We start from the raw sequence: 19268 nt of genomic DNA on the forward strand, positions 1-19268 counted from the left end.
TGCAAATGCAAAGACATTATGGGACCACCTATGGGCATAGTGAATATCACACTGGTTTTGTGACTGGAGTGAGATGTTCCCAGCAAATGGAACACAGCATGTTTATTCTTAATTCAGAGAATCTTCAAAGTAATTTCAGATGTACCCACATGGTTACAGGGACATTACTGTTGACGCTACATATAGATGACTTAGAGGACAACGTCAGAGTCTCTATGACGCTGTTTGTGACTGACGATGTTGCATATAGAACGTCGCAATGCTAAAGAATCGTCGCGAAATGCATGAAGACCTGCAGAGGACCAACGGTCCTTGACGCTCAACATAAACAACTATTGGTCACAAACAGGCGAAAGGTGCAGTGTCGAATGATTACGTGACTGTCGAACAATGACTGGAGACAGTGAAATGGATTAAACACCCCGGGCGTAGGCACATGGAGCGGCTTAAAGTGAAAAGAGTGCACAAAAATAATCCTAGGAAAGGCAGATGCCACACTAGGGTCAACTGGAAAAAAGCTCAGGAAGTGTGGTCCACCTACAAGTGAGGTACCTTTCGAAATCCTCGTTCGACTGATGCCTGAGCATTGCTCCTCAGTCCATTACTCTTATCTATTAGGCTTGATGGAGGAAAGTGAGAACATCCAAGTGAGAACAGTGAGTTTCTTCATAGGTTCATTTGGTAAGCGTGAAAGAATCAATGATTCGTATAGCTTCGGGGTGCTCCAGTGGGTAGGTGACAATGAATCCGGTGATACTCAGTTCATTCATTTATTTAATCCAGTCTACAACAGAGGCAAGAGATGCGAGTCAAATCCACGGTCCTCGGCGGTCAACTGTTGTCACGTTGTCGCCTACGACCAGCTCGCTCAGCACGTCTCTGGAGTCTCCTCAGTGTTCGCCTATCTGATGCTTCTCGCCTGCTGGCTAACAGGTCGGGCATGTTCGTAAGCACACGCCGCAGCTGTCACATAGACGCCTTGCTGCAATGCTGCCGAGGTATCGCACATTTCAGTAATACCATCGGTCATCGACTGAGTGGTTGAAATGGCTCGGAACACTATGGGACTTAACATCTGAGGTCATCAGTCCCCTAGAACTTAGAATTACTTAAACCTAACTAACCTAACAACATCACACACATCCATGCCCCGGGCAGGATTCGAACCTGCGACCGTAGCGGTCGCGCGGTTCCAGACTGAAGCGACTAGAACCGCTCGGCCACACCGGCTGGCCTACGACTGAGTGGCTGTGTCGGTCTACCGAGGCGGGCACGGTGGCAAAACCCTGTGCTCAGCTGGTTACTGCCGCCAGTGTGATGTCAGCAAACAGTGCTCACAGCTGCCAGTGCTGTTCCGTATTGCACTTCCCACATGTCGTGCATGACTGGAAAAGGACATGGTGAATGTGGTACTGGTACAGAATGTACCCAACACCTCACATGATGGTGTGGAGTGGGGAGTATACACTGCTGGGAAAAAAAATTGCAGCACCAAGAAGGAGGTGTGTGACATAAAGTAAAGTTGGTAGGCATTTTGCTCCATTGTGTCTACTCAAATTTTGCGACAGTCTCATAGTAGCAACTAAGAGGATGCAAATCTGGTGTGCTTTAAATGCATGTAGTAACGATCGTGAGCGTTAGTTACCTTTGAGATTAGATATGGTGAGTGGATGATAGTCCACAGTACCTATAAGGCGACAAAGATACCATTATCAATACGACACTGAGTTTGAACGAGGTCGTGTAATAGGGCTACTAGAAGCTGGACGTTCCTTCTGCGATATTCCAGAAAGACTTGGCAGGAATGTAGCCACTGCACACGGTTACTGGCAGCGGTGTTGACGAGGATTTACGGTCGCAAGAAAACTGGGCTCCGGAATGTCACGTGGCACTACCGAGAGGGAAAGATCATCGTGTTCAGCGTATGGGTCTGGTGCATCGTACTGCATCCACAGCAGCAATTTGAGCAAAAGTTGGCACCAAACAATGAACTGTTACAGATCAGTTACTCCGAGGACAGCTCTGAGACAGAGTGCATTCCACTGACCCGGAGAACTCGTTCGAGGGCAGGGTGAAGGTCTGTTGTGTTTTCTGATGTAAGTTAGTTCTGCCTCGGTGCCGGTCACCACCGTGTTTTGGTTAGGAGGAGGCCAGTTGAGGATCTGCAACCAACCTGTCTATGTGCTGGACATGTACCAACCGGCCGCCGTGTCATCCTCAGCCCAGAGGCGTCACTGGATGCGGACATGGAGGGGCATGTGGTCAGCACACCACTCTCCCGGCCGTATGTCAGTTTATGAGACCGGAGCCGCTACTTCTCAATCAAGTAGCTCCTCAGTTAGCCTCACAAGGGCTGAGTCCACCCCGCTTGCAACAGCACTCGGCAGACCAGATGGTCACCCGTCCAAGTGCTAGCCCAGTCCGATAACGCTAATTTGATCTGATGGGAACCAGTGTTACCACTACGGCAAGGCCGTTGGCAATTCAGGAAATACGGCATCATAAACATTGAGCTGCGTGAAAACGAAACTGCTGGGCAAAATTCGCAAGAGATATAGGTGACATATGTGTACAAATAAGCACGAAATTAGTTAAATATGGGTGAAATACTACGAAGGCTTTCCCGGCGTAATAATTGATAATATTCTTCTCAGGTATGCAGCCGGATCATAACGTCTTCATGACACAATATTTCCGCGGTCCAACTGGCCGCCATCTTCAGGTGAGAGTGCTGGTGCACGATCTCGTCGGAACTGACTTCCTAGCGCTTTTTTTTTTCTTTATTGTGATTTTTATCACCTTACACAAGGCGGGCTCTCAGCAGCAGAGTACGCCGCTCTTCAGCCTTGAGTTTTACAATAAGTAATACATAGAGGGGGCACAGAAAATACAATCAAAACGGCGGGCAAAACAATGTAGACACTAAAAAACAAAAAACATGGAGCCGTTCACGCTGGACGAGAAAACATCACTGACACTAGTTGACACGGCACACATAACAAGGATGATGGCGACGGTACACGGGAACAGTGGTGGCGTGACGGCGAACGAACACTAAACACAAACGAAGGCACACACACGAGACACTGATGGCGATGATCTCCGGCGCGCGAATGTTCACTGTGCATGTACGAGTCCGGGGACCTGTCAAGAAAGGAGGAGGAGGAAGGGGAGTGGGAGAGCGAGAGGGGAGAGCAGAGATGCCACGGGCAGGGGAGATAGGGGGAGGGAGGAAGGCGGAGGGGAAGCCCGGAGGAAAAGGGGTGGAGGGAGGGGATGGGGGAAAAGGAAAGAGAAGGGAAGGGAAGAGAAGGGAGGGAGGGTGCCTAAAGGAAAGGACACCGGAAGTTGGAGGTGGGGAAGGGTCAAAGTTGATAGGAGGGGTAGATGGAGTGGAGGAGGACATCATCAGGGAGGGGGAGCTGACGGAAGCCACCGTGGGAGAGGGTAAGGAGGGTGGAGAGATGGAGACCAGGTGGGACATGGTAATACAGGCATGGCAGCGGGCGGGGGTGGGAGAGGATCGGGGAGACTAGCGGGTGAGGAGGATCGAGTTTATGGGAGGTGTACAGGATCCGTATCCTTTCAAGGAAAAGGAGGAGGTGGGGGAAGGGGATGAGATCGTACAGGATTCGCGCGGGGGAGGGGAGACAGATGCGATAGGCGAAGCGGAGAGCGTGGCATTCAAGGATTTGGAGGGATTTATAAAAGGTAGGGGGGGGCGGAGATCCAAGCCGGATGGGCGTAACAAAGGATAGGGCGGATGAGGGATTTATAGGTGTGGAGGATGGTGGAGGGGTCCAGACCCCACGTACGGCCCGAAAGGAGCTTGAGGAGACTGAGTCGGGAGCTGCCTTGGCTCGGATTGTCTGGAGGTGGGGAGTCCAGGAGAGGCGACGGTCGAGGGTGATAAAAAAATTTTTTATTCCGACGATCGAAACACAGACCGTTGTTTTTTAATGTCAGATAACACCGGGTCCCAAGTCTTACTTAAAAGATAACCCTTGTCTCTATTAATAAGATTGTCAGATAAACGAATCTCTATGGATTCTTTTAAAACACAGTCCCAATAGCGAGATGCAAGGGCAACCATCTTATTAATAGAGACAAGGGTTATCTTTCAAGTAAGACTTGGGACCCGATGTTATCTGACATTAAAAAACAACGGTCTGTGTTTCGATCGTCGGAATAAAAAAAATTTTTAATTTTTGACAGCGATATGTCGATTTCGCCTATTTCCACCACTGGCGGCGCGGTATTTTTACTGCGCTAGAGGGCAGTTACGGCACCTTCTCGCGCACGCGTTGTGGGTCTTCTGCGGCCTATATAGGGGCCGCCGCTTGCGCTAGGAAGTCAGTTCCGGCGAGATCGTGCACCAGCACTCTCACCTGGAGATGGTGGCCGGTTGGACCGCGGAAATATTGTGTCATGAAGACGTTATGATCTGGCTGCATACCCGAGAAGAATATTATCATGGGTGAAATAGATCTGTCATGTTCGTATGTGGGCAATGCCATGGATAAAATGTCCATCCTAAACTGCTGGAATGATTATAAAATTTCGTGCACTTAGGTACAACCTGGAAAGACATATTGTCAGGATAAGAACTTCAAGCCTCGTGTTGGGGCGAGTGTGATAAAGAGGAGAGAGAGGGGAGACCAAGGAGATGGACACACAGCAAGGGCGAAGGAGGGGATAGGCACAGATAGGAGGAGAGATATGGATGAAGGCAGGGGAGGGGGAAACGTACAGATGGGAGAGGAGGAGGTGGACAGAGAAAGGAGAGATGAGGAGATGGACAGGGATGGGGGAAGAAGAGAGAGGCAAAGAGGACTGAGAAGCAGATGAAAGACAGAGGAGGCGAAAATGGATAGAGAAAGGGGAGGCGATAGCCAGAGAAAGATAAGAGGTGGAGGTGAACACGGAAAGGAAAGAGGAGGAGATGAAGAGGCGAGTGGGAAGGTGAGATGGGCAGAAGGAGGGCGGTGGAGGAGATGAACAGAAAGGAGGGAGTGGGGGTGCAGAAGAGATGGGGGACGGGGAGATGGACTACAGAAGACTGAAATAAAAATACACATCCGGGCAAAGGTAGGTATCCAGCTAGTTTCTTTCATAAATTTGTCGACAGGTTTGAAAACCTCCTCGCCAGTGTCTGTCAGAACAACGGTTCTTCTTCAATACTGCGATTCAACTCAAAACGACCATTAGCCTGGCCAGTAACGTCTGTAAGTACATCAAGCTGTGGCGTAATATGTTCGCTTTGTTTCAAAGCTGTAATGACAGCTTTTTTCACGTTTTCTGACATTTCATAAGTTCTCCACTTCACAGTTGTATTTGATAACGGAATCTCACTTATTTTTTGTGTTTATTTTCCATCAAACAATGTATTACTTGTTACATTTGCTACGGGTATAATAGGTTCTTCTGCCAGGGTGTGATCTGTCATCTTTGCAATTAACAAAGGTAGCTCATAAGAAACTCTGGTGTTTAATATGTTCTGTTTTGGAGACTTTTTCCGTGGTGGATTTAGTCTTAGAATTTTTTTTGCCTTGATTTTTAAAGAAATCGAGAGAATTTCCTACACATTCGGGAATAGTTGCTGGATACCTTTCAAGTTTTGATTGTTTCACGCATTCGTTGCATAACGATCCGTAAGACACACATACACACACACACACACACACATACACACACACACACACACACACACACACAAGGCTCTTCCTCAGCACCAGAATACACGAACGAGAGCGTTTTTTAAAAAAAGTCGGGTCATATTTCCGCAAATATCTTTCTTTGCTATTTTGCTACTACTTGGACTGGATACTGACTTACTAACAATGTCATTACTTACAGAATCTATAGTACACGTTCCTTCGTAACTTCACTGCTTCGCCTTTTACGGCAGGACACCGTCCGGAACCAAGCACTCATATGCACGTGATGAAGCAGTAACTAAAAAAAAGCAGACACAGCCCTACGATACAACACAGGAACAGTGACCACACATGGGTTTACACACATACGTGACGCAACAATGCAGTGAATGGCCCGTGATTTCACGCACGTTGTTGAAAGTATTGTTGTAGGAATTTAAATGACGGTGTTCACACGTGTCCGTGGCGTGACTATGACGGGGCAAACCGTGCCCTTGCCGTCGCAATGCCTACATGTCACTCATTCTCTTCGCTTACACATTACCATATCCTTCCATCAACGAGTTTCCATATATTGTCACAAACACTCTGTCGGCACTGTTCGACGCTTTTTGACACACTGTGAGGATATAATGTTAAAGTCTAACTGTCCGAAAAGTATCCCCCAATAGTTAGAGACTTTTCATACCTCTATTGCTACAGATTTAACCATTGAAGCTAGGCAGTTTTAAGAAAATTGCGGGGAAAAGATAGTATTAAACTGCTACAAACTAAGTCACTGACGTCATCCATACAGTTTCCACTACGTCGCTGCCGTTCCCAGATCTCATTGAATCCCCATCTGCATACAGAATATGCTGGTGTTAATGCCTCCTCTGTAGCAATTTTGTATGAAACTTCATAAGACTGAACTATACGTGGAGATCTCTGATGTCTGCTGTAACAGTGCAAAAGTAATGCACAGACTGACTTTTTGATGTACATTGACGGGAAAAAATCGTGACGCCAAAAGTAAATAATGCAGAGTTATGAAATTTGGAGAAAACATTTGTCTTCGTGACACATTTAAGTAATCCAAACTGCAAGATCACAGGTTAACGCAGGCGCGAGATAGGCCATCAGCAAATGTGAAATGCTGGTACATTAAGAACCGGCGTAGCAGCCAGAATGTTGAATACAAGCAAGCAAACGTGCATACATTGTGTTGTTCAGGTGTTGGTTGTCATTTTGTGGGATGGAGTTCCATGCTTGTTGCACATGATCGGTCAGTATAGGGACGGTTCTTGCTGTTTTTGGATGACGCTGGAGTTTGCGACGCCGCTATCCGAATGTGCTGTAATATTTTATAGACCATGCGGCATCGGACGTCTGGGAAGCGGCTATTGGGTGTAATAAGCCTGAATAGCTTTGCCATGTAGTTCAGACTACTACACGGAATTACTGAATAAATATTGGCGATGGCGTACAAGAAATCGAATGTTAAATGAATTCTGATCTTTCACTAACAAAAATAACCTCTTTGAAGTGACTGAACAGAATGCCCTAGCTGGTGTACGTTAATCACGCCTAGCAGGCGAACAACATTTACATAACACAATATACACACATACGATACATAGAATACATGGAAAGAAGGATCCTTTATATGATAGCGGAACAAACACTGGTAGCAGTTACTTCTGTAAAATATCTGGGAGTATGCGTGCGGAACGATTTGAAGTGGAATGATCACATAAAATTAATTGTTGGTAAGGCGAGTACCAGGTTGAGATTCATTGGAAGAGTCCTTAGAAAATGCAGTCCATCAACAAAGGAGGTGGCTTACAAAACACTCGTTTGACCTATACTTGAGTACTGTTCATCAGTGTGGGATCCGTACCAGATCGGGTTTACGGAGGAGATAGAGAAGATCCAAAGAAGAGCGGCACGTTTCGTCACAGGGTGATTTGGTAACCGTGATAGCATTACGGAGATGTTTAGCAAACTCGAGTGGCAGACTCAGCAAGAGAGGCGCTCTGCATCGCGGTGTAGCTTGCTCGCCAAGTTTCGAGAGGGTGCGTTTCTGGATGAGGTATCGAATATATTGCTTCACCCTACTTATACCTCCCGAGGAGATCACGAATGTAAAATTAGAGAGATTCGAGCGCGCACGGAGGCTTTCAGACAGTCGTTCTTCTCGCGAACCACATGCGACTGGAACAGAAAAGGGAGGTAATGACAGTGGCACGTAAAGTGCCCTCCGCCACACACCGTTGGGTGGCTTGCGGAGTATAAATGTAGATGTAGATGTAGATGATAAACACTTGAACTTGCTGTAAGTTAGATTGATCTACACCAACTGTCAGTAATGATTTTAATGTTACTGAATTTGCATTGTACTGAAGGTACAATGAGTACTGTGGTGGCAATAAATTCATTAATTGAATAATCAATGAACACTATAGAACTGATGGTTACTAGAGATGTTAAAAACATTACTTTAGGATCATTTTGTTCTAATGAAACTGAATGAGTTTTTACGTTTATAATGTACTGAAAAGCCACCTCATCGATTTGAACTGTAATTAATGTGGCACAGTACCTGGCGTCTTCTGTCAGTTGTATAATCCGGTGTTTGTTGGAGATTTTCGGCATTAACTCCGATTATATCCTCTTGTCGCATTAATATGCCGATACTCATGTAATATAGCCTTTTTACTGGTATTGCTGCACGCACAGTGATGGATTTGGGATAATAATGAACCATTTTCTGTAAATAATTGAAGACACTCGTGGAATGCACTTTGTGTTGTGTACATAGTTCCGCGTAGTCAGCGCGTACGCAACTTTCCCACTAGAGCGTGCCCCGCTAAGCACAACAGCGCAGGCGCAGCGCTCGTCCGTCTCTGCACTACGAGATGGCGCTGCCTTAGAGACGGACCAAATTCTGCTTCTGCCGATCCACGTACTAATATGTAATGCAGCCAATGAGATTGCTGCTAACATAGAACCTTTTCTCCTCGCGGATCACACTCGCGCAGTGATACCTGAACGTGTGAGGTATTATAACGCGTGTACAGACCTCCGATTAGTCACTCTGCATTTGTCTGCAGCAGTCTGTACGAGTCTCCATTAGTCTTTACCAGTCTATAGTCAAGTTTCAGTCTGCGCCTAATAAGATTACCATATTCCCGTACATAGCCATGAAGATAAATGAATAGACACTTTGTCAAGTATCAGAGATATGTGAGAATAAGATTAACATACCAAGAGCAAAGGAACTTCAGATGGTCAATTGTAAACAGCATCCAGAATCAAGTTACTTAATGCCTATGCTCTTTATTACTTTAATAAATGTGTGTGAAAATTAATCAAGTTCTGTTTGAAGTTGGTCACCGTCAGTCTGCTACTCTAAGCGTGCAAGTGGCATTCCTATCGTCTGACGTAACGGCAGAAGATAAACACGCCACGATAAGACCACGAGACATATTGCTGACACTCGCCTACTTCGTTCGAGCGACAAGTCAAATAATCTCATGGTGTGTGTACTGAAGGTCTTACAGTACACACACCACACTTTGAATCACATACTATTTCAATGAGACATTACATTGTAGAGAACTTGACTTGATAAATACATAAACTGGTTCGCTACGGATAAATGTACTTGTTATGGCGGCGGTATAAAATACACTGTTCATAAAAACACTGTCATACGATAACTACTAGTTCGTTGCTTGTGCTGGTGTGAGCTCATCAATGGGTCTCATATGGTAGTAAGATCACATTGCAACATTAGCTGCAGACACTGGTCACTTCATACCTTGCTGCAAGTCGCTGCAGTCCGTCGTAAACTATGCAGACTTTCCCAAAGGCGTGCCATGTGCTTTTTGAGTGGGAACAGCAACTATATCGTTCACAAGCCGTCTCCGTCGAAATGTTGCATCCTGCAAGCCTTATTGTCCATTTGACTTGCTGAGACACCATAAATCCAGTTCGTGTTTGTTGTAAGCTCACTTTTAACTGTCTATAAGCAACGTCACCATACCGTACTCAAACAGTCACTTTCGCGCCGCGTAATCTCTGTTCTGCATCTGAACAGCTCCAGAAGACATTTAAACATTAATTTACACTATGCCAAGTTCTCTATTTACAAATGGACATACCATAAGATTACCATATTCAATTACAGTCATTATATATATATATATATATATATATATATATATATATTAAATTAATATTTTTTACTATACGTAATAATATTATCCTAGTTTAATGCTTCTTTATTTCGTCGTCCGAGCGCAGCACTATTGAGATACTGTCATACTCGTAGCGCTATGTCATTTGACTGCCGCCAGGCGAAGCACCTGTGCTTTTGTTTGTGCAACCATCCAACAGATGGCATGAGCGTTCACTTATTCAACTGCTACGCCTTGGCTATGCTTCGTTGTGGCATTACAAGTTGTCGCCCCATTACGTCCCATTTGTGCTCGACTGGAGACACATCTGGATATAAAGCAAGCCAAGGCAACATGTCGACACTATGCAGAGCATGTTGGGTTAAAACAGCGTTACGTGGACGAGAGTTATCCTGTTGGAGAACAGACCCTGGAGTACCGTTTATGAATGGCAGGACAACAGGTCGAATAAGCCGATTTACGTGCAATTTTGCAGTCAGGGAACAACCACAGAAGTGTTCCTGCTGTCATAGGAAGTCGCACCCCAGACCATAACTCCAGGTGTAGGTCCAGTGTGTCTAGCACACAGATAGGCTGGTTACAGGCCCTCAACTGGCCCCTTTCTGACACACAGCCATCAGTGGCACCGAGGTAGAACCAGCTTTCATCAGAAAACACAACAGACCTACAACCTGCCCCCGAATGAGCTCTTGCTTGACACCACTAAAATCGCATATGGCTGTGGTTTGGCGTCAGTGACATCTGGCTCAGAGCTGTCCTTGAAGTAACCGATTTGTAACAGTTCGTTGTGTCACTGTGGTGCCAACTGCTGCTCATACTGCTGCTGGAGATGCAGTACGATGCCCCAGCGCCATATGCCGAACACAGTGGTCTTCCCTCTTGGTAGTGCTACATGGCCGTCTGGAGCCTGGTCTTCTTGTGACCGTACATTCTGGTGATCACCACTGCCAGCAGTCGCGTACAGTGGCTACATTGCTGCCAAGTCTTTCTGCAGTTATCGCAAAAGGAACATCCAGCTTCTCGTAGCCCCATTACACCACCTCGTTCTGACTCAGTGACATATTGATAACGGTGTCTGTGTCCCTTTAAAGGCATTCTTGAATGACACAACTCACTACATCCAGTCTCAATGGTGACTAACCTTGATGACAGTCATAGTGTGTATTTAAAGCAAACCTATGTGCGCCACTCTTATGGCAACAAAAACTAAACTCTGTCCGAACACGCCTTGGAAGACCCAACGGTATCAACCGGCCGCCGTGTCATCCTCACCCTACAGTCGTCACTGGATGTGGATATCGAGGGGTATATGGTCAGCACACCGCTCTCCCAGGCGTATGTCAGTTTGCAAGACCAGAGCTCCTCAGTTTGCCTCACAAGGGCGGAGTGCACCCCACTTGCCAACAGCGTTCGGCAGACCGGTTGGTCACCCATCAAAGTGCCAGCCCAGCCCGACAGCGTTTATCTTTGATGATCTAACAGGAATCAGTGTTACCATTGCGGCAAAGCTGTCGGCTTCTTATGGCAATGGGCTGAAATTTTAACAGACATCATTACATCTACCAAGTTTCGTTTATGTTCCACAACTCCTTCGTGGAGTTGCGATTTTCTGTCTGTTGGTGTATTGTGAAATTTTATCTGTGACAATCACATTATCGTGGTTCACTGGTTAAAGTACAAAACCTATAGCCTAGATTTACGCAAAAAAAGTATGAGGGACGTCCAATAAGTAACTGAACACTTTTTTTTTCTCACAGCAGGTTTTCTTCAGCTTTGGAATACACCATATTATTCCCCACCATTCTGGCTACAAAAACTTATTTTTCAACATAATCTGCGGCTTACTGGGAGTGCCTGTACACCCGCATGGTGCCACTCAACAGGTCTACGTCCTGCTGCATCAATAACCTCTCCATAATCCATGCACTGCTTCCTGTGGAGTGTATCCTTCACTGGGCAAAACAGGAAGTTGGAAGGTGCGAGATCTGGGCTGCAGCGTGGGTGGTTTTGGTTCTGGCGGCCATACCTGACTGGTGCTGCCACCTGGCGAGGAGCGCGCCCAGCGAGACGGCGAGCGCGACGGCCGCCAGGAGCGCCACTGTCGCCAGCAGCGTCAGCCCGCGCTCCATGGCGGTGCGGCGGCGCCACCACGTGGGCTTCCTGCAACACCAGAGAGGAGAGGAGAGGAGAGGAGAGGGATCCTGTCAGCACCGCGACACGACACGATAGTTCGGATTAGTTTACCGTGGCAATGCAAAATGACAATAAACCAGCCCTGGGCTGCTACGGCCACTGACGTGTCTACAAATTTCTTTATTGACAAACATATGCGTGTTCTTACTAGACGTATGAGTAAATTGCCAAACGACGATTCTGTGCCAATATTTATTTCTATGAAATAAATGAAATGATTCAAATGGCTCTGAGGACTACGGGACTTAACATCTAAGGTCATCAGTCCAATAGAACTTACACTACTGGCCATTAAAATTGCTACACCAAGAAAAAATACAGATGATAAACGGGTATCCATTGGACAAACACATTATACTAGAACTGACATGTAATTAAATTTTCACGCCATTTGGGTGCATAGATCCTGAGAAATCACTAACCAGACAAACCAACTCTGGCTGTAATAACGGCCTTGATACGCCTGGGCAATGAGTGAAACAGAGCTCGGATGGCGTGTACAGGTACAGCTGCCCACGCAGCTTCAACACGATACCACAGTTCATCAAGAGTAGTGACTGGCGTATTGTGACGAGCCAGTTGCTCGGCCACCATTTACCAGACGTTTTCAGTTGGTGACAGATCTGGAGAATGTGCTGGCCAGGGCAGCAGTCGAACATTTTCTGTATCCAGAAAGGCCCGTACAGCACCTGCAACATGCGGACGTGCATTATCGTGCTGAAATTTAGGGTTTTCCAGGGATCGAACGAAGGGTAGAGCCGCGGGTCGTAAGACATCTGAAATGTAACGTCCACTGTTCAAAGTGCCGTCAATGTGAACAAGAGGTGATCCACACCTGTAACCAATGGCACCCCATACCATCACGCCGGGTGATACGCCAGTATGGCGATAACGAATACACGCTTCCAAAGTGCGTTCACCGCGATGTAGCCAAACACGGATGCGATCATCATGATGCTGTAAACAGAACCTGGATTCATCCGAAAAAATGACGTTTTGCCATTCGTGCACCCAGGTTCGTCGTCGAGTACACCATCACAAGCGCTCCTGTCTGTGACGCAGCGTCAAGGGTAACCGCAGCCACGGTCTCCGAGCTGATAGTCCGTGTTGCTGCAAACGTCGTCAAACTGTTCGTGCAGATGGTTGTTGTCTTGCAAACGTCCCCATCTGTTGACTCAGGGATCGAGACGTTGCTGCACGATCCGTTACAGCCGTCCGGAGAAGATGCCTGTCATCTCGACTGCTAGTGATACGAGGCCGTCGGGATCCAGCACGGCGTCCCGTATTACCCTCCTGAACCCAGCGATTCCATATTCTGCTAACAGTCATTGGATCTCGACCAACGCGAGCAGCAATGTCGCGATACGGTAAACCACAATCGCGATAGGCTACAATCTGACTTACATCAAAGTCGGAAACGTGATGGTACGCATTTCTCCTCCTTACACGAGGCATCACAACAACGTTTCACCAGGCAACGCCGGTCAACTGCTGTTTGTCTATGAGAAATCGGTTGGAAAATTTCCTCTTGTCAGCACGTTGTAGGTGTCGCCATCGGTGCCAACCTGGTGTGAATGCTCTGAAAAGCTAATCATTTGCGTATCACAGCATCTTCTTCGTGTCGGTTAAAGCCGGCCGAAGTGGCCGTGCGGTTAAAGGCGCTGCAGTCTGGAACCGCAAGACCGCTACGGTCGCAGGTTCGAATCCTGCGTCGGGCATGGATGTTTGTGATGTCCTTAGGTTAGTTAGGTTTAACTAGTTCTAAGTTCTAGGGGACTAATGACCTCAGCAGTTGAGTCCCATAGTGCTCAGAGCCATTTGAACCATTTTTTTGTCGGCTAAATTTCGCGTCTGTAGCACGTCATTTTCGTGGTGTAGCAATTTTAATGGCCAGTAGTGTAGAACCAATTAAGCCTAAGCAACCTACGGCCATGACACACATCCATGCCCGACGCAGGATTCGAACCTGAGACCGTACAGTCACGTGGTTCCGGACTGAAGCACCTAGAACCGATAGGCCACCGCGGCCGGTAGTTAAATGAAATATTATCTAAAAAATATGGTAGAAAACCCAAAGAGATTCTGGTCGTATGTAAAGTACACCAGAAGCAAAAAACAGCGAATAGCATCACTGCACGATAGCGATGGAAATGTTACCGACGATGGTGCCTCTAAAGCGGAGTTACTAAATACAGTTTTCCGTAATTCCTTCACGGAAGAAGACGAAGTAAACATTTCAGAATGCGAAACCAGAACAGCTGTTAGCATGAGTGACACAAAAGTAGATATCTCAGTTACTGCGAAACGACTCAAATCATTGAAGAAAGGCAAGTCTTCCGGTCCAGATGGAATACCAATCAGGTTCCTTTCAGAGTATGCATATACAATACCGCCTTTCTTGGCAATCACATACAACTGCTCACTTGACGAAAGGTCTGTTCCTAAAGACTGGAGAGTAGCACAGGTCACACCAATATTCAAGAAAGGAAATAGGAGTAACCCATTCACTTACAGACCCAGATCACTGACCTCAATTTGCAGTAGGATGTTAGAGCATATACTGCACTCGAACATTATGAATCACATTGAAGAAACTGACTTATTGATACATAACCAACACGCATTCACAAAATATCGTTCTTGTGCAACAAAGCTAGTTCTTTATTCCCATGATGAAATGAGTGCTGTTGACAAGGGATCTCAGTTCGATTCCATATTCGTAGATTTCCAGAAGGCTTTTGATACCGTTCCTCAAAAGCGACTATTAATCAAATTGCGTGGATATGGAGTATCGTCTCAGTTGTGTCACTGGATTCGTGATTTCCTGTCAGTGAGGTCACAGTTCGTAGCGATAGACGGTAAATCATCGGGCAGAACAGAAGTCATACCTGGCGTTCCCCAAGGTAGTGTCATAGGCCCTCTGCTGTTCCTGATTTATATAAATGATGTAGATGATAACCTGAGCAGGCCCCTTAGATTGTTTGCAGACGACACTGTAATTTACCGTCTAGTAAAATCATCAGATCATCAATTTCAATTACAAAATGATCTAGACGGAACTTCTGCATGACGCGAAAAGTGGCAATTAGCACTAAATGAAGAAAAGTGCGAGGTTATCCACATGGACACTCAAAGAAATCCGATAAATTTTGGGTATACGATAAATCGCACAAATCTAAGGGCTGCCAATTCGACTAAATACCTAGAAATTACAATTACGAGCAACTTAAATTGGAAAGACCTCATAGATAATATTGTGGGGAAGGCGAAACAAAGACTGCGCTATGTTGGCGGAACGCTTAGAAGATGCGACAAACCTACTAAAGACACAGCCTACATTACACTTCTCCGCCCTCTGCTGGAATATTGCTGTGCGGTATGGGATCCTTACCAGATGGAATTGACGGAGGACATCGAAAAAGTGCAAAGAAGGGCAGCTCGTTTCGTGTTATCGCGCAATAGGGATGAGAGTGTCACTGATATGATACGCGAGTTGGGGTGGCAGTCACTGAAACAAAGGCGGTTTTCTTTGCGACGAGATCTATTTACGAAATTTCAATCAGCTACTTCCTCTTCCGAAGGCGTAAATATTTATTTGACACCCACCTACGTAGGGAGAAATGATCATCATAATAAAATAAGCTCGAACAGAAAGATTTAGATGTTCCTTTTTTCCAATCGCCATTCGAGAGTGGAATGGTAGAGAAGTAGTATGAAGATGGTTCTTCAGTGTCTCTGCCAGACACTTAAGTGTGAATTGCAGAGTAGCCCTGTACATGTAGATGTAGATGTACTTTGCATGCTTTCACTCTCTGATGACATACAGAATAATATTTTGGGGTAACTGATCACTTTGGCAAAAGGTATCCTCGGCTGAAAAGAAAGTGGTCAGAATAATATCTGAGGCTCATAGTCGCACATTATCTAGGCATCTGTTTAAAGGGTTAGGATTTCTTATAACAGCCTCACAGCACATTGGCTCAGACATGGAATTTGTTCTGAAATTCATGATTATAATACCAGAAGAGAGAATGACTTACACCACAGCAGGGGGTAAAATATGATAGTGTAGAGCTTTTCGAAAAATTACCAAATGAAATAAAATGTTTGATGGACAGCAGCAGTAACAGCTTTAAAAATAAATTGAAATCACATTGTAACACCGAAAATGCATGATGCATGGCACCTGCTACCGATATATAACTTTGTTTTTAATTTTATGTAAATACTTGTAATTTAAATGCTTTCTTTTAATACGTAAGGACATTGCTTGACAGTATGTGTACATTTAGGTACGAGTCTGTTGACGTTTCATTGTATTTATCTGTGTTTTACTGTGAAACTTATAAGCTCTGGGAAAAAGCCAAAGGAATTGTTATTTGCATCGACTTGCAACGATAATAGCCATGGAGGTAAGCATAGAGGGAGACGCCGTGACGTCACAGCTGTGAAGCTATGTGAAGCCGAGGGCAGCCATCTCAATCCGACCAAAACATTGCTGCTGTAAGCTTGTGTGCATAGGCTTGTCGCTCGCTTTTGGAAGGATTTTGCGCTATTATGGTGACTTGTGTGGTGTTCGGATGTACGAATCGTTCTTATTGTGATGCGAAATCGAAGGGAATAACATTTCATGTGTAAGTTGTCTCGTTGAGTGTGATTTTACAACTTCATTGTGAATGAACGTGTGCTACATCGGTACTTGTACTACAGCGTGTTTTTCTCCTGTATGATTTTAGATTTCCTAAAAATGAAAGTCGGAAAGCTCTGTGGGAGAATGCCGTGAGGAGGAAGAATTGGCGTGCGTCTAAATGGAGCTCTGTATGTTCTCAGCATTTCCGAGAAGAGGACATAGACCGAACTTCCCTTTCAACAGTAAGGCTCCGAGAAAATGCTGTACCATCAGTTTTCCCTACACACCCAAAACATTTGCAAAAGGTATGTTAATTCAAAGAATTAAATTCTTAGTTTTCAAGTTCACGTTTCAGTATAATATGTACGTATCGTCGATAATCGAAGTGTTGAGTAACTCGCTTTGTCTTCATCATGTACCAAATTAAAAGCTAACACTACATTAACTGGCGTAAAGTATAGGCCTAAACAGGACACTGTGTAGATTTGCCACTCTATGCACCGCATTTCAGTAAATATTGGTGGTAATGAACAGTGTTTCCCAGTAGTGTAACGTAACTGAAATGTCCCAGTACATATTACAAACAAGATGTATTTATGGGGCTTTGGAGGGAGGGTATAGCTAACTTACTTTTCAGTTTCTATTATTTAGTTTGTGATACACGTTTACTACTGAATTAACAAAATTGTATCGTTTACATTGAAGGCTAGCTATTCGTAATATTACATTAATCAGAAGAAACGCGGAATTTCGCCTTTACGAGATTTTATTTTAAACAAAAACTTTGAAACAACCAATCTGATGACGTTACATGCGTATATGGTGCAATTAGCGACTGTAATACACGCAGCGCTATAGCACACTGGCAATGTTTCGGTCAGAGTGTCATGGCAGCGAGCCACGCCCCCATGGCTTCAAAACGTAGTACGGCTGGGATACGTAGCGCCATCTCCCCTTACTCTTACCTCGATGATTAATAGCAGTGCTTGTGCGTTGTGTAATCTTTGGGTAGGGAGTTGTTGCGCAGAGTGCGCGGAGAGAGGGAGACAGGTTCCAGCGCTTGTAGTGTGTGGAAGTGTGGTAGTAACCGAGACCACCTTATTGTAAGTGGTCTTGTGTCAACGCTCTCGCAGTAGAGGGTGCCATTTTCGGCGGCATCATGTACACGCGCTGGCCAGATGTCTAGGGCAGGAGTACGGACAGTGGACGGGCGGAAGAGGCTGTATGAATTACGATTGCCCGTTCCTACAACTAGCCGTGACTCCACAATATGCTACCGTCTTCAACAACAGCAGCAGTTCCAGCAACACAGATTCGGCGGCGGCGGCTCCGAGTTTCGTCGTATGCACAGCACTGGAGTAAGAGTGTTCATTGGTTGAAAGAATTGCCGGAGTAGCCGAGCGGTTCTAGGCGCTACAATCTGGAACCGCGCGACCGCTACAATCGCAGGTTCGAATCCTGCCTCGGGCATGGATGTGTATGATGTCCTTAGGTTAGTTAGGTTTAAGTAGTTCTAAGTTCTAGGGGACTGATGACCTCAGAAGTTAAGTCCCATAGTGCTCAGAACCATTTGAACCATTTTTGAAAGAATTAACGGCTAACCCAGCAGCAGAACGGAATGCGATTTGATTGATAAGATTTATTTAAATAATAATCAGTTAAACTGAGGGCGATTGTGTCTTCATTGTCCCCTGACACTATTACCAAGCAGGATCCTCGTTCCTTTTCTTCGTAACATGCTGAGTGTCATAAGAAACAAATTGAATAGTTACAGGCAGTTTATTAATGAATAATTTCTCTTTTAAGAATTTTAGCCTCAGTCTACTTTCAATTAACTGTTGTACAACAGAGGCTTGAGTATATGACTAAAGTAAAGCAATTTCATTTTTCAAGTTTGAGACTCAATCACTGGAAAAAATCCAAATCTAAAGAAATGGACGAATTAAGAGTGTGGAAGTTTCATTTATTTTACATATAGCTTGGAGCACATGACTGTTTGCTTTGGTACGTACTCTAGCATTTAATTCTGTTCAAGTCAGTAAAAAAGGCGCAGTAGTTCAGACAACAATATGAAATCCAATTTGCAAAATAAGTAACGGCAAAGTAAGAAGTGCTTGCTTTTTTTCTAAATTTCTTTGATGACGTTATGCTGAGGTCACTGAAAGTCATTGTTCACCTAACGAAGTTCAGTAGTAACATACAATTTAATTGCATATTTTCAAATCATTACTTCATTGTCTTTTTCAAAATTTAATGCCAAACATAACGTAAGAGTGACTTCGCAGTTTTCTTTATCATTACATACTCACTTAAAATTAGTGTAAAAAAAGCGTGACAACCTTCAGTTGCCACGTCGGTGTTTAATAATACATGTCTTTTCTTTCCCATCACCTTGTACAGGAATTTGGATGTAAATCGCCCTAGTAGGCTGGCGACCGGTAATTATTTCCTTTTCGTCCATTATTGTAACTTTTGCATTCATAACAATGGTACCCCTTTTCTGTCCAGTGTTGTTCGTCAGTGAATGCACAAGATAACTTTCATTTTTTTCGAAATTATAGCCCTGTTCGATTTAATTACTTTAATTTTTAGTAGACTTTTCATCAC

At 45.1% G+C, this 19268-nt stretch overlaps 1 protein-coding gene across 1 annotated transcript in view; it reads right to left on the reverse strand.

Annotated features, from left to right (window-relative positions):
• Positions 1-12165, reverse strand: part of LOC124719691 (neprilysin-2-like) — a 170261-nt gene extending 158096 nt beyond the window's left edge. Inside the window, exons 1-2 of the mRNA XM_047244899.1 lie at positions 12083-12165; positions 11865-11998 (exon numbers count right to left, since the gene is read on the reverse strand). Coding sequence (XP_047100855.1) covers positions 11865-11998; positions 12083-12165 — 217 coding nt within the window. The remainder of the gene's footprint in view (positions 1-11864; positions 11999-12082) is intronic.
• Positions 12166-19268: the final 7103 nt, after the last annotated feature.

Source organism: Schistocerca piceifrons, chromosome 11 (genome assembly GCF_021461385.2).
Source record: "Schistocerca piceifrons isolate TAMUIC-IGC-003096 chromosome 11, iqSchPice1.1, whole genome shotgun sequence".
Taxonomy (NCBI): Eukaryota; Metazoa; Arthropoda; class Insecta; order Orthoptera; family Acrididae; genus Schistocerca; species Schistocerca piceifrons.